The sequence below is a fragment of the Enhydra lutris genome, unplaced genomic scaffold (assembly GCF_002288905.1).
Source record: "Enhydra lutris kenyoni isolate GAN:26980312 unplaced genomic scaffold, ASM228890v2 scaffoldscaffold24, whole genome shotgun sequence".
Lineage (NCBI taxonomy): Eukaryota > Metazoa > Chordata > Mammalia > Carnivora > Mustelidae > Enhydra > Enhydra lutris.
The window spans coordinates 3052316-3067875 of record NW_019154108.1 but is presented as its reverse complement, the minus strand read 5'-3'; the positions used below and the strand labels follow the sequence as shown (position 1 = coordinate 3067875).

The 15560-nt window shown below is 42.9% G+C and overlaps 1 protein-coding gene across 1 annotated transcript in view; it reads right to left on the bottom strand.

The window, feature by feature from the left end:
• Nucleotides 1–271: 271 nt before the first annotated feature.
• LOC111150628 (maestro heat like repeat family member 9) overlaps nucleotides 272–15560 on the bottom strand; it is a 158161-nt gene continuing 142872 nt past the window's right edge. The window contains exons 21-23 of the mRNA XM_022508117.1: nucleotides 13410–13472; nucleotides 11605–11850; nucleotides 272–354 (exon numbers count right to left, since the gene is read on the bottom strand). Of these exons, the coding sequence (XP_022363825.1) occupies nucleotides 272–354; nucleotides 11605–11850; nucleotides 13410–13472 (392 nt within the window). The remainder of the gene's footprint in view (nucleotides 355–11604; nucleotides 11851–13409; nucleotides 13473–15560) is intronic.

The following is a 15560-nucleotide window of genomic DNA, read 5'->3' as shown; positions in this document are numbered from 1 at the left end:
GTTCTTCCTCAGTTCACTTATGTTCGTCGTCCTCCACCAGACTGGGGGGACCTCGAATCCAGGCTGTGCTCCCAGTTTCTAGAGCAGTGCCTCGTGCTAGCAGAGAGGTACTTGACTGGATAGAAACAAGATGAGTGAGGAAACGATAAGCAGCCTTTTCCAACTGTATATAGTTCCCTAGCTCTAAGTTCATGTCCCGTATGTGCCTTTAATGCTTGTAAGAGTAGAGATTATGCGTCATCTTTAACGGGCTCACATACAACATTTTCATTTAGAAGAGACACGGTGCTTTCGTTTTATCCCATAATCGTAGGACCCAGTCGCCCGTGTTCGGTAAGGGACCGCTGCCACACGCTGAAGAACACGACAAGCTTGACAGTCACAGCAGCAAACAGATGGCGTTTCCTATGTGCACTGTCTGATGTGTTTTGTTCTGACCCTAGTTAGCTCATTCAAAACGCCTAAAACAGCACCGTAAGGGACGTACTGTGGTCATGTCCGTGGCACAGATGAAGAAATCGAAGCGTGAAAAACTATCACCCACGGTCAGACAGTAGTTAATGCATCTGGGACCTGAGCCCGAGCCAGCAGCCTCCAGAGTCGTGGTGCTTAATTACTGCCCTACAAAGCCCCTTTGAATCAATGAATTCACAGTAAATGTGGCCAATGATAATAACTATGTAGTGGGACAATATTTTGATATTACTAAAGATTTCGTCGTTCTTAGTATCTCCTGAACTTTATGATCCTTTCCCTCCAAATCTTAGCAATTTGGTGTCCTCAGGGGGAAAGGAACGCAGAATACATAAGAATTGCACTGTAAGCTCTGGGCATAAATAAAAGATCTGAAAGAATACCACTGCCTGTGGACCTGTCTCCTTACTGGGGGAGAAAGAACTGGGAAGTGTGGTTCCGGCCACGCTTCCTGTAAATTCTCTCGTTGGGAGAGAGGGATGAATGCACTCCAGGGGTCCACAGGTCTGGGGAAGAAAGGATCTAAGCCTCCCGCCTATCCTTACAGATACAGGGAAGCACCAAGAGGCCGAGAGGACCCCAGAGCTTCCCTGGTCCAGCAGGAAGTGGGGACAGTGTATAGTGCCTTAGGCGCCCCATCTAATGTCCCACAGTTGGTGTTTAGAAGAAGGAACAGGTTTTCCCCTACGTCAGGGAGGCCTGAGTGGCTGAGACAGCTGTCATGAGGTCTTGAGATGGGAATGAATAGGGCCCAGGGATGACCTAAGAGTTGACTGACGGAACCCCTGACAGACATGAGGTCGGGTCAGCCGATGTCGTTGTGGGGATGCTGAGCAAAGGCCAGCTACACCCACTTTCTTGTCCCCAGAGCACCTGCTGTCTTGGAGCTACCTGAGCCCTTTGGCATCCTGTCTGCAGGACCAACCGGCGGCAACCACCTGAACGGATCAAGGAGGTTTCTGTCACTGGGTGGGAAAGGGGCTTGTGACAAAAAGTAAGTTATTGTAGAAAAATACAGTTAATATAGGGTAACTAAATGTGTTGCATCATAGAATTTGTGCTTGTGAATAATCTTCTGTGCAGTAGGTAACATTTAGTGCTTAATGTATGCCAAGAACTGTGCCAAGTACTTCACATCAGTTCCTCAGGCTTTATCTCCTTGGAGTTGAAATAAATAACAGAAATTTGGGACTAATCTTTATCATCTTGTCCCTCTTCTCCTTTATATCCACTCCTTTAATGACCCACTAGGGCTCAGGCTCCTTTTTGTCTTTTTGCTTCTCATGGTGGTCACACATCATGGCTCTTTTCTTCGCAATAGAGTGACCACATTCCGGTAGGCAGAAAGGACGTCATCTACCTCCAACCACTGAGTACACTATAGTGGTGAAGGAACAGGTAAATGTAGTAAGAAACTACCATTCAGAGAAAGGAGGGATGGGAAATGCGGTGGTCACTGGCCCATCACTATCATCAGATTCTGCTTGTGGACATGGGGAGGACTCTGGGCCTGAGCACAGAGGTGAGCTCATTGGTTAGGCAGTCTGGAAACTCCCGATTTGACGCTGCTTTCTGGGAGAATCTCTCTTGTCCATTGTCCTCTGTGGACCTGGATCTTTCCTCTCCAAGGCGAGGATTATGATGGATGCACTTCTAGGAGTTTGCCCAGCTTTCGAAGTCCGCTTATTTTGGTGGGAGTTTGAGTGCCCTGAGATTATTCCAGCACTTAAAAGCTGTTACAGGCCAGGCTTGGGGCTCCTTTGACCAATTTCTTCTATTCAAATTTGTGGGTCTGCTTTCTGTTTGCTTCCAGTCATTTCCACACTTAAGAAACAACAGCCAAAGATCTTGGGAAGACGTGCTTTTTACACAGGAAAATTCTGATCTTTTTCCTATAACCTTCGGTGCTATCTTTTTAGATGGCTCCTGCTGTGAGGAAATTTGAGAAATTGCAAATTCCATCTGCAACAGAAGCTTTCTGCTTTTACATGATAGTAGCACTGATTTTACTCTGCTTGTAGGGCCTTCTGTTTGGAGTACAGCAGCAGTCAGCTTTCTTAACTCTGCAAGGCCACAACCGCGGGGCTGTGGCAGATGGCATTCTCCCCAGATGGGTGCAATGTTACCCCCGATCCTCCGTGCTCTTCCTACAACCTTACCGTGACACCTCTCTTTGTGAATTACAGGTTCCAAGCTCCTTCCCCAAACATCTGGGTTGCTATGGCTATAGCAGAAGTGGCATTTTGTGACTTCCAAAGATAGGTCATAAAAAAGGGATTCAGCTTCCGTCTGTGCTCATAGGACCCTCACTCCCAGAACTGTGAAAAAGCCCGGGTCGCATAGAGAAGCCGGGGGTCGCTGTTCTGGACAACAGACCCAGCTGAGGTTCTAGTAATGGCTCCCATCAGCCTCCACTTACAAGAATGGTTGGGACTATTTAATCAAATGAAATAACAATAAAAATGGTCACTTTCACATAATACTGGAAGTAAACAGAGATGTGGCATGTTGGATGATAAATACGAGTCTAGAAGATGATTAAATAAAATTGTTTTAATTACGGGTTGATGAGTTAAAGACATCAGTCGTTGCGATCAGTTGGAACCAGTGAAGAACGAACCTTCCAAGACTACCATTTACTCTGAAAAACACTGGAGTTTTTTCTTTGCCCATACAGAAGAGTTTTATTAAGATAACAAGTAATTTGTCAAATGTTTGAGAACAGCAGAGCCCCCACCAGCTCCTTAATGGAAACCACCCTTAATGGAGGTTAAGGAAACCCTCATGGAGGGTTAATCAGAATAAAACAGCCCACCAACAAGCCCATAAAATTTCTAGACCTAGAAAATTCCGGTGGCAACCCTCTCGGGTCCCCTCCGTCTTTGGGAGCTTTGTACTATCACTCAATAAACTTGGCTTTTTAAGGGTGGTTTCCATTAAGGGGGAGGGGGCTTGTCCCTGCCTGCCTTTCTTCCCAATTATCTTGCATTAATATTTTTAAGATTCAATCATGTCATAGCATGCGTTGTACTCCATTCCTTTTTATGGCTGGATAATATTCCGTTGTATGGATAAAACACATTTTGTTTATTCATTTATCTGTTGATGGGCATTTGGTTTGTTTTTCCCTTTATCTTTCACTTTCGACATACACACTGTTATGCAATTCGGTTACTGTTGACTTCTTAACCCGCATACCAGATAACTTCTGCATTTAAGGGTCTCGTGGACAGTATGTCACAGCGTTAGAGGAGGAGGCCAGAGAACCTCCAGCCACGTTCTGGGAGGAGCCAGCTCTGGGGAGTCCTGCAGAGCTGTGTGTGAATCCTCCGCTGCCTGGCACTGTCTCTCTGACCTTAGTCAAATCTTAGACGCTATCTTCATGTGCAAGCTTGGGTTAATAAAGTTTGCCTTAAATTGTTATCATGAGAATTGTAGGCGTTAGAATTTATATGAAGGCACTTGTCCACGGATTAGCACACTTTGTACTTGTCAGTTCCCCTTCCAATGCGAAAGGCTTTGACTTCATTTCAGGGAAGACTGGCTGCCTGGACAGAAGATGTTTTGGGGTCGCCTGCTGTGCCTTCTTGACCCCAAATGGCAACTGCAGGCCGAAGGTCCCAGCCCAGGGGCATCCGGGCAAAGGCAGTTGCGCTCTCAAGTGAGCTAAAGCTTCCTTTGCGTTTCTTTGGCTTTGGCTACTCACAAATTCCTCTCCCTTTGGCAGAACCCTCTCCTCAGGCCCCATAGCCATCTCATTGCTTGAGTCTACATTCAGTCTTTCATGGAAACAGGCACAGAAATGAATAATGAATTCATAATGAATTCGAATGAATTAAAAAATGAATATAAAAGATTCCTTTTCTCAAGGGATCTTATCTAGTGGACAGAACATTTGAATGCAGCAGTAAAAATCTGCTGTCATATTGTGCCTCTTCCTGGGAGCACAGGAGGACACCTCCGCTAGTCTCAGGAGGCCAAGGCAGGGCGCCAGGAAGAGGTGATGAAATGGCTGACTCCCCAGATGAAGGGGGAATTAGTGAAGTAGAAACATCACGCAGATGAAGCAGGCTGAAATCACTCGGCTTGGATTCTGGGCCTCACCGTTTACATCTATAAAGTTGGGTAATATTAGAGTTGTAATAATAAAAACACTATGTTAGAAATTCCTGAGGGTGGTACTTTGAAATCTTTGAAGGCTTGTGATAAATGGGGGCTCTTGATGCTATTATAAGGGGAAAGGGGAAGAGGAAAGTTGTAAGGGCAGGAACAATAATAAAAATAGTAATATTCAGGAATGATTAACTATTTTTTTAATTTTTTATATTTATTTTCAGCGTAACAGTATTCATTGTTTTTGCACCACACCCAGTGCTCCATGAAATCCGTGCCCTCTCCAACACTCACCACCTGGTTCCCCCAACCTCCCACCCCCCGCCCCTTCAAAACCCTCAGATTGTTTTTTAGAGTCCATAGTCTCTCATGGTTCACCTCCCCTTCCAATTTCCCTCAACTCCCTTCTCCTCTCTAACTCCCCCTGTCCTCCATGCTATTTGTTATGCTCCACAAATAAGTGAAACCATATGATAACTGACTCTCTCTGCTTGACTTATTTCACTCAGCATAATCTGTTCCAGTCCTGTCTATGTTGCTACAAAAGTTGGGTATTCATCCTTTCTGATGGAGGCATAATACTCCATAGTGTATATGGACCACATCTTCCTTATCCATTCGTCCGTTGAAGGGCATCTTGGTTCTTTCCACAGTTTGGTGATGGTGGCCATTGCTGCTATAAACATTGGGGTACGGATGGCCCTTCTTTTCACTACATCTGTATCTTTGGGGTAAATACCCAGTAGTGTAATGGCAGGGTCATAGGGAAGCTCGATTTTTAATTTCTAGAGGAATCTCCACATTGCTCTCCAAAGTGGCTGCACCAACCCATTGTAACAATTAATTTATTAACTAACCTACCATAGTAAGTATAGACCACATAAGTAGACTAGACAGTCTACTTAAGTAATTATTTAAGTAGTAAGTTAAGTAGTAAGTAAGTTAAATAGTAACTTAAGTAACTAAAGTAGTCTACTAAGTAGACTCAGACTGTCTAGTCTACTTAAGTGGTCTAAGCTTACTATCTTAGGGCAAGTTAAATTAATGTCTTCAAATGTTAAGAGTTGGGTACAGTTGTTATCCCATTTTATAGAGGAGGAAACTGAGACACAAAGTTGTCAGTGATCCCGCCTGCACCCACATGGCTAGCAAGTGGCAGAGTCCAGGCTGCCTTGTTCCTGAGTCCTTGCTCCTGATCACTGTGTTGGGACAACTGCAAGTAGTTCCTTAGGACAGCAGCGTACGTAATAAGAGGAGGCTGGGACAAATGAGGTTGGAGAGGCATGGTAAGCATGCCCAGGAAAGGGAAGTCTGGCCAAGTTCAGGAGTTAGAATTTTATGCTCAGAACAACGAGGACTTACTGAAGACTTACCAGGAGAACCATATGCCTGGGTTTTCCCTGGGGGATCCTGTAGGCAGAGCGAGACTTCTAGTGATGAACTCCAAATCAGTGGGATGTCAGCTGAGGGCTCAGAGTCCAGGGAAGGAGCTCTGCTGTGGAAGGCTACCCAGCTGCTGATTGTCTTAGTCCCCACGGCTTGCATATCCAGGGGTGGGGGAAGGTGCCTGGAGAGAACATCTCTCCCGGCTCAGAGGCTTCTGGGAATAACCTACAAACTCAGGAATCCAAATCAGGGGAAATAACTGGCCTTTACTGACCCCATGATTTGTTTATACACAATATTTTATGAGGTGTTCCTATGTAATCATACCATTAAAACCTCGCAGTAATAATATTCTTGGAGAATATTAACCCCTTTCACAGAAAGAGAACCTGAAATGAATTATTTAGGCCTTTGAGCTAGTAAGCATAGAAGACAGGACTCAACCTCATGTCTCCTCAATTCAGGCCTAGGTTCTTCCATGGTTATCCCAAGAGGGAGACATTGTGGTAGTGGTTCACACTGATTGCTGAAGGGCTTGAGGACCACTGTGACACTTCCTTGCTGGGACCACAGTGACACATTCTTCACCAAATGATGTGCCTTCCTGTTTACCCACGTGACCATGCACATGATTCACTACGCATTAACCTGGCATCAATGTCTATGTAGAAATTGCAAAGAAAGCAAGATTACCAGAAGGTAAATCAATTAATGTAAGTATAGTAAATTTTCTATTTTTACTTTGTCAGATGTTTAGAATCCTGACCGTGCTGGTCTAAACAGTAACTCTATTTAGAATTCAGATACTTTTCCTTTTTATAGGGAAATAGACTCTTCTCCTGGTGCTCACCCTACTGTGGAAGGAAGGACTGGAAATATCTTATTAGAATCGTGTATCTGGAAATATTTAATTTATATCCTTATTCCCCAGTATAGTGCCTTGTGTGCACTAGACACTGAATAAATGTTTGTTTATAAATGATTGGTTCCTGTCTGATTGGTTCCTACTGTGTAATAAATACTAAACTTTATGAAGTTTTTCTCCACACGTCAGACACAGTGCTGGATGCCGAGAGACAGAAATGTCTAAACCCAATCTCCGGGACAAAATGATGCTTCGATTTACAGTGCTGTCTTCCCTCTAGATCCACCCGCGTTCTTAAAAAACACTAATGCCCAGGCTTTTGGCACAAAGATTTGGATGTAAATCGTCTAGATTGAAGTCTGCTTATTGTTATTTTAAACAAAACATAACAAAACAAAAAGCAAAACCAAACAATCCAAGTAATTCCAGCGTATAACTAGAGTTTATACTCAGTGGGAAAAATGGATCCATAAAAGGCACGTACAATGGCGTAGTGAATAAGAGTACTGGGTCTGGAGTCCTTGAGGTCAAATGTACTACCTACCCCTACTTAAGTTGGTGATGATGTACCCAACCTGAGGCTCAGATTCCCTATGGGTACAATGGAAGCAGTAGTAATAGCCAACTATTAAGATATTTGGGAGAATAAATTTGGATGGTGCAAACCAAACACTTTGTACAGTGTCTGGCCTATAGTAGCTGCTTAGTTTTATCAATTATTATTACTCTGTTTGAGGACAGTAAGCAGAGTGTGCTACGGGAACACATTGAGAGTTAGAGAAGCTGCTCAGGAGGAGGATATTTTCTTCCCTGACCAGGTGCCACCATCATTTTGTTGTACAAAATAGAGGTCCGTTGTCATTTCTGGAATAGTGACCTCACTGGGAACTACTTGCATAGTAGTTCCCTCCAGCTGCACAGATATCAAAGCTAATAGAGTGTATGGCAGTGCCCCATCTACATGATGGGGCAAAAATTCTCTTTCCCAGAATTATTGCGAAGATGAAATAAAATAATTGTAAGAAAGTGCCCATCACATAGTGGGTGTGCAACAAAGAGGGAAGAGGAGATGGGAGGGAGAGGGTGGAGAGAGAACCAGGTGGTGATGAAGGAGGTTACACTGTAGGTTGAGTGAGGGGGAGGGTAGGCTAACACACTTTGAAGAAAATGTCTAATACAGAAGTATCAGAGAATATCAGATCTTTTGCAGTAATCTCAAACCTCAAACTTTGTATAAAGTCCATCACACTCATTGCTAAATCTGCTTGTTTGTTTGTTTTTTGGAGTGGGGAGAGTTATAGTTTGGTTTGGTTTGCTTTGTTTTATAGAAATCCAGGTGTGGGATGCCTGGGTGGCTCAGTGGTTTAAAGCCTCTGCCTTCGGCTCAGGTCATGGTCTTAGGGTCCTGGGATTGAGCCCCGCATAGGGCTCTCTGCTCAGCAGGGAGCCTGCTTCCTCCTCTCTCTCTGCCTGCCTCTCTGCCTACTTGTGATCTCTGTCAAATAAATAAATAAAATCTTAAAAAAAAGTTTATAAAAAAAAAAAGAAATCCAGGTGTGTTCATTTCCTTTTTCTACTCTGTCAAATTTAGCACAAATTTAGTGGCTTAAAATAACATCAACTTATGTTACAGTTTTGGAGTTCAGATGTCAAAAATGAGTTTCACTGGCCAAGATCAAGGTGTTGATTAGATCGTGCTCCCTCTTGAGGCTCCAGAAGGGAATCTATTTCCTTGCCTTTTTCTGGCTTCTAGAGTTGCATTCCTTGGCTCCTGTTCCCTACCTCCATCTTCAAAGCAAACGTCTTGCATCTCCAAAAATCTCTTTTCTCTCTGATCTAACTTCCCTTGCAAAGACCTTATAATTACATTTGGTGTCCCAGATAATCTCCCCATCTCAAGATCCTTTAAATAACCACATATATAAAATTCCTTTTGCCATGTAAGGTAACATACTCGCAGATTCAGGGAATCAGGAATTGGATCTCTTTGGTAAGGTTACTAGTTAGCCTATCACACTAGGCATCTTGCAAGTTTAGAAGGTGGGCAAGGAAAATTTTTTTAACATTGTTTTAATCTGATTTTACAAACATTCCTCGCTTTTTCAGATGCAACAGCACAAACTATTAGAGTTGTTGAGTGACTCAACTTTGAGATGTTAGTAGGCTTATGATTAAAATAATATATATTATATTATATTATATGTATTATATATATTATATATAATATATATATTTTATATTAACACATAATGTATTATTTGTTTCAGGGGTATAGGTCTGAGAATCGTCAGGCTCACACAATTCACAGCACTCACCATAGCACAGACCCTCTCCAGTGTCCATCACCCAGCCACCCCATCCCTATCCCCCACCTCCCAGCAACTCTCGGTTTGTTTCCTGAGATTAAGAGTCTCTTATGGTTTGTCTCCCTCCCTATCCCATCTTGTTTCATTTTTTCCTTCCCTACTGCCCACAAACTCCCACCCTGCCTCTTAAATTCCTCATATCAGAGAGATCATACGATAATTATCTTTCCATGATTAACTTATTTCACTTAGCATAACACCCTCCAGTTCCATGCCTGTCATGGCAAATGGCAGAATTTCATTTTTTGATGGCTGCATAGTGTTCCACCCTATATATACACCACATCTTCTTTATCCATTCATCTGTTGATGGACATCTAGGCTCTTTCCATACTTTGGCTATTGTGGACTTTGCTGCTATGAACATTCGGGTGCATATGCCCCTTCGGATCACTCTATTTGTATCTTTAGGGTAAATAGTAGTGCGACTGCTGGGTTGTAGGGTAGCTCTATTGTCAACTTTTTGAGGAACCTCCATGCTGTTTTCCAGAGTGGCTGTACCAGCTTGCGTTCCCACCAACGGTATAGGAGGGTTCCCCTTTCTCCACATCCTTGTCAACACCTGTCGTTTTCTGACTTGTTAATTTTAGCCTTTCTGACTAGTGTGAGGTGGTATCTCACTGTGGTTTTTATTTTTATTTCCCTGATGCTGAGGGAGGATGAGCACTTTTTCCTGTGTCTGTTGGCCATCTGGATGTCTCCTTTGCAGAAATGTCCGTTCATATATTCTGGTGGGCAAAGAAATTTGCCCTGATTTTGAAAAGTGAGGTCTGGAACATCTGGGTACTATGAAGCAATATGGATTAAAGAGTAAATTAAAATTATCCATTCTTTCATTATTGTTAATATTAAGTAACACTCATTAACATCTGAAAACTTTCACTGAAGCATGAGTGAAACATGTCCTGTTAGCATCTCGTTCATCTGGCATGTGTTCATTGAGCATCCACTCTGAGCCAGAGTACTTAACTGAGTGTGAAACATATTTGCCTTCAAGAAACTTCGGTTTTGTGAGGCAGAGAGAGAGAAAAAAATTAGTGATTTCACTATAGGTGGGGAAATGTAATGAAAGCTACACGGAACACTGAGGCAAAACATAGGAGCAACATGAACCTACTTGATCAAAGGGGTCTGGAAAATGCATCTCAGAGGTATCGGTCAGGGTTCAGGTAGAGCGGCAGAATCGGATTTGACTGCAAGGAGCTGGAGGTTAAGTAGTCTCAGCAAGGCTGTTGTCTTCACATTGATGCTGGAGCTTGACGTTTGCAGGACACGCAGTTGGGAAGGGAAGGGGCATGTAGAGTGGGAGTGGGAGAGGACGGGGAAAACCCACAGTCTTGGAAGTATGTTACTCTCCTATGGCCTCTACCATTCAAGCTGTTGATGATGTGCGTAGCTCACAGGAGAAGCTCGTGTCCTTTGTCAACAGAATTAAGTCAGAGGAGCTGAAGGAGGACCCAAGGCAGCGGCAGTAGCTGCTGGCCCACACCAGAGAAATGAAAACATCCATGCACTGCGAGTGGACGTATTACAAAGACACAACACCTGAACCATCTGGGCTTTCAGCTAACTACAAGTCGTTTCCTGTAACTGGAGGGTCTGATGTAAGGGGGGAGGACAGGGTGGGAGGGAGATACAGTGACGAACCCAAGCCACAGGTCAAGCAACATCAAGCAAGCGAGATCACTGGGGACTTTCCAACACCGGACAGTGTTCGACTGCATCCTGAGGGCAATGGGCCACTACTAACGAGAGTGGGTTATCCAATTTTCATTTTGAAAGTTTAAAGTGATTAGCACAGCATCATCTTCCCCTCAGGACTCAGCTCTCCCCATTCTTTCCTTGCCCACCTGTGTCCATGACAAAGTCTCCTGCTTTCCCCCAGTACTCTTCTTGCCTCAGAAATGACATCTCCCTATTTCCCTTCCTCCTTCCATGCAAGTCCCATTTCTTCCTTTTTCAGTACTGCTCTAGACAGCCTTTGTCCCAGAAGGATGGAAATAGGCACACGGGTGTGTCACTAGACCATGACCTTCCTGAGAACAGGAACCTTGTTTATATAATCCAAATGTCCCCACTGCCTAGCATAGTGCCTGGTACTTAGAAGGTGTTCAATAGATGCTTATCGATTAAATAAAAATCCAAGAGCTTCTCATCAAACACTTTGCTTATATGATTTTTCAGCTGTATTAATTGATCACTGTTAAACATAGGAAGGCAATGGATTTCGATATTTGAATAGAGAATTAGGTGACAGGAAAGGCTTCTAGCATCCTTCAGAAAAGCATGTATGTATAGACTCATTATCAAGAGGAAAAGGAAAATCATTTCTCTTCTGAGATGTGTTCTGAGCCACAGACCAGCATCTCATTCTTTACTGAACTGTTTCCTAATTCTCACCCGTATGGGCTTTCTTGTCATTCTTGGTGTCCTTAATCCTCACAGGATTGTCGGCCGGGTTGTCGGACCACTTATAATTATAAAGAGGCTTCAGTTTTTTTGTGTATATAGAGTTAAATACTCTTCGGAAGATTTGTTTAAGGTTGGAGGAGGTCAATCTATGGGCTATTTCCTTAAAAACTGTGTAGGTTATCTCCGCCAACTCCCTGGTCACAGGGTCTTTGTCGCGAAGCCTCGGGTCAATGGCTGTAGGAGAAGAAGGGCCTTTTAGTGCAAGTTGTCTCTCTCGTGGTCGAGAAGCTCTAAGCATGGCCAGAACCACCACCTTCCACAGAGTCTCTCCTTTCCTTCTCCAACCCCCCAATTTTCATTATTTTGACTAGAAGCATCCAGGAAGCTCTATCTGCTTGTCCCCACCAGACCGCAATAAAGAAAACTAGGAACGCTCACTAAATATTTACAGAGCGCCTATTGTGTGCTGAGCAGTCTAAGTAGCGAAAACATAGATTCATGAGGAGATTCAATAGTGCTCATAGTAATGACAAAGTTGGAATCAGTCTCAACGTTCTTCAACAGAGAACCGCGTAAAAGTTACGCACATCATAAAATGAAATACACACACATAGTAACATGAGGATGTAAACCCACGGTCCTTGGCATGAATATGTGAAGTGGAAGAGTTATACAACCACGAAGGTGGTTTAAAAAATCAATGTGTAATAACTTACATTCTTTAAAAATGTCTGAGATAATGTATAATGCCAAAATGCTAATACCATTCTATCCAGATACCAAGCTTGTAGTTCTTTTCTCCCTAACAAAAAAGGAATTGAGAGGGGAAAACAAGGACAGAGGTGGCAAGAAGAGAGGAGAAGGAGCAGGAAATGAAGGGGAGAAGGAAGAACACGATCCTGAGGGACTTGTAGGCAGAGTTGTCATGCTGAACATCGGTCGCTGGTCAGTAAGTAGATGTTGAACAAACGGGAGGACGGGTGAACGAGCGAGTGGAAGAGGGAGGAAGGTAATGACGTGCCCGTGTGGGCTCCTCGGTTGTAACAAACGTGCCACCGGGGGGAGGGATGTCAAATCGCGGGAGGCGTGTGGGGTGGGGGCCGGGCATATGGGAAATCTCTGTACTTTCCTCTCAGTTTTGCTGTAAATCTCAAACTTCTCTGAAAAATAAACTGTCTGACACACATCAGAAAGGGGAAGGCAGGCAGGCTGCCACCCGATTTTCTACCTCACCTATTGGTAAATCGGATCCTGGGGAGGAAATAGAGGCCAAGAGGGAGACGCGTTCCTGGTGCGTGTGTGCACTGCTATGCCCTAAAATGTAAATTCTCAGAGGGAAGGGACTTTGCCTCGTTCACTGCTGTGTGCTCTGCAGCCGGAATAGTGCCGTCACATGGTAGATGCTGCAAAAATATTTGTTGGATAGATGAATTAGCGAATAAATCTTCAACTCTGTAGTTCCTGAGGGCTGCGGGTGATGTTAGGTCTCAAATAATGAGAGGCACAGACAGATTTAAGCGCGCGCGCGCGCGCACACACACACACACACACACATACACACACACACTCAGAAAGGAAGGGAAGAGAACGGAAGAGAAAGGAAGGAAAGCAGGGAAGGGGAAAGGAAGAAAAGAAGTGATGCCCTCCAACCTAGTCCTTCCACGGATTCCCCCTCACCACTTTCCTCCCATCCCCGGCAAAACAGCTGGGAGAACACACCTGTGAACTCAATCACTAATAGTGAATTCACTTAGACTTACGCGTACAGATTCCATTATAACTTCAACACTTACCCTCAAGCATGACTTCTATTTCATCTCTGAGCAGTAAGTGGCCACCCACCTTTGCTAAGTACCCTGTGCACAAAGTAAAATTAAAGATACCCCAAAATATATTATGCAAATTCATTCTCTGATCTGGCTGCTTAGACAGCTTTCTTCAAAGAAAAACATCTCTAGATTATCTTTGAAACATCCTTTAGAGCTTTCAAATAATTATTACATAATGAAACTCTTTATTGAGATATATTTACGTGGAGAAATGTGCACAAATCATAATTGCACAGCTTGGTGAAGGACTGCAAAGTGAACACGTCTAGCTACCACTTAGACCTTAAATAGAACAAGTACTAGCATTCCGGAAGGCTTCCTCATGCCTTTCCCAATCTCCTCTCCCGCCCTTTTAAAATATTCTTTTGCTCAACTTGAGCATTTTTGTGACACTCATCCAGGCTCCTTATTGTAGCGATCATTCATTTATAGTTTATTTATTTATTTATTTCTCATTTATTTACATAATAGCTTTCATGCCTGCTTTTACCCCACAACTGCAGAGCTGAGTAGTTTTGACAGAGGCCAGACATATCCATAGCTTAAAGTATTGACTATCTGGTCCTTTACAGAAAGAGTTTGCTGAACCCTCTTATAGGACATTCTGTCTTATGAATGCAGCATTTTTAAAAAATCTGTTCTGCTGATGCTGGACAGTGTGTTGTTTTCAACTCATGGCTATTATGAATGATGATGTTATTATGGGCGTTCTTGTATGAATTTTGGTGTGTGTTTGTATGCACTAAGGTTTGGTTTATAGCTACCAGACGACTTACTGGCTAATGGACACGTTTATCTTCACCTTTAATCATTAGCGCCAAACAGTTTCCAAAGTGGTTGTACCAATTTTCACTCCCACCAGTAACTATGAACCTTTCCGTTGTTTTATATCCTCTCTGCCACTTGACATGGTTAGTCTTTTCCCTTTCAGTTTTCCTTTCAGTTATTCTCATGGATTTGATTTTCTTTGCTTTTTTTGGTGATGATTAATAAGTTTTATATAGCATTTTTTGGCCACTTGGCTATTTCATTTATAAGATATCTGTAAGTATCTTGCCTGTTTTTTATATTGAGTTATCTTTTACTGATATATTTGTAGGCATTTTTTATTTGGGATACTAATGATTTTTAATGTCACATGACTTCACATATCTCCTCCTACTTCAGGACTAAACTTTCCCATTTGTATTTTTTATTTTTAATAAACAGAAATCTCTAATTTTAATGCAGTCCAATTCACCATCTTTTTATTTATGGTTAGGGAATTTTGGAGTCCTGATAGGAAATATGTGCTGTCTCAAGGTCACACTGATATTCTACTATACGTACTTCTAGAAGCTTTATTGTTTTACCTTTTCCCCTTTGGGATTGTAGACCAAACGGCAATTAGAATGCATAAAGTAGGAGTCAATATATTTTTTCATGTGTGCGTGATTAACCCAGCACCATTAAAAGAAAAAAACACCAGTCCTTTCCCCACTGCTGTGCAAAGTCATTTACAACATAAATTGTGTGGGGGTCAGTGTCTTGACTTCATTCTATCAATGCTACTGCCACACTACCTTGATGTATGACATGTCCTGATACTCTTCCAGTAGTAGAAGTTCTTCAACTTTGTGGTTCTTTAAATTATCTTGGCTTACTCTCTAGTCATTAAACTTTCATGTAAATTTAAGAATCAGCTTGTCGCATTTCACACATGTGTTCGCGCACGTGCACACACACACACACACACGCACCCTGGGTGAAATTTTGCTTGGGATTGCATTGAATCTACGGATAAGTTTTGGGAGAGTTGACATTGCCATAATATGGAATCCTTTCATCCACGAACATGATTTGTCATGTTCGTGACAAAAGTTTCTAAAAACTTTCTCAATGTTTTCTAGTTTTCTGTGTATCAGGCTTATACATCTTTCTTTTGTTTTGAGGTATTTGATGATTTTTTTTTTTTTTGGTGCTGTTGTATTAGGCATTTTCCAAAAATTTTGTTTCCTGGAGGACCTGGGTGGCTCAGTCGATTAAGTGTCTGCCTTTGGCTCAGGTCATGATCTCAGGGTCCTGGGTCAAATCCCACATCTGGCTCCCTGCTCAGTAGGGAATCTGGTTTTCCCT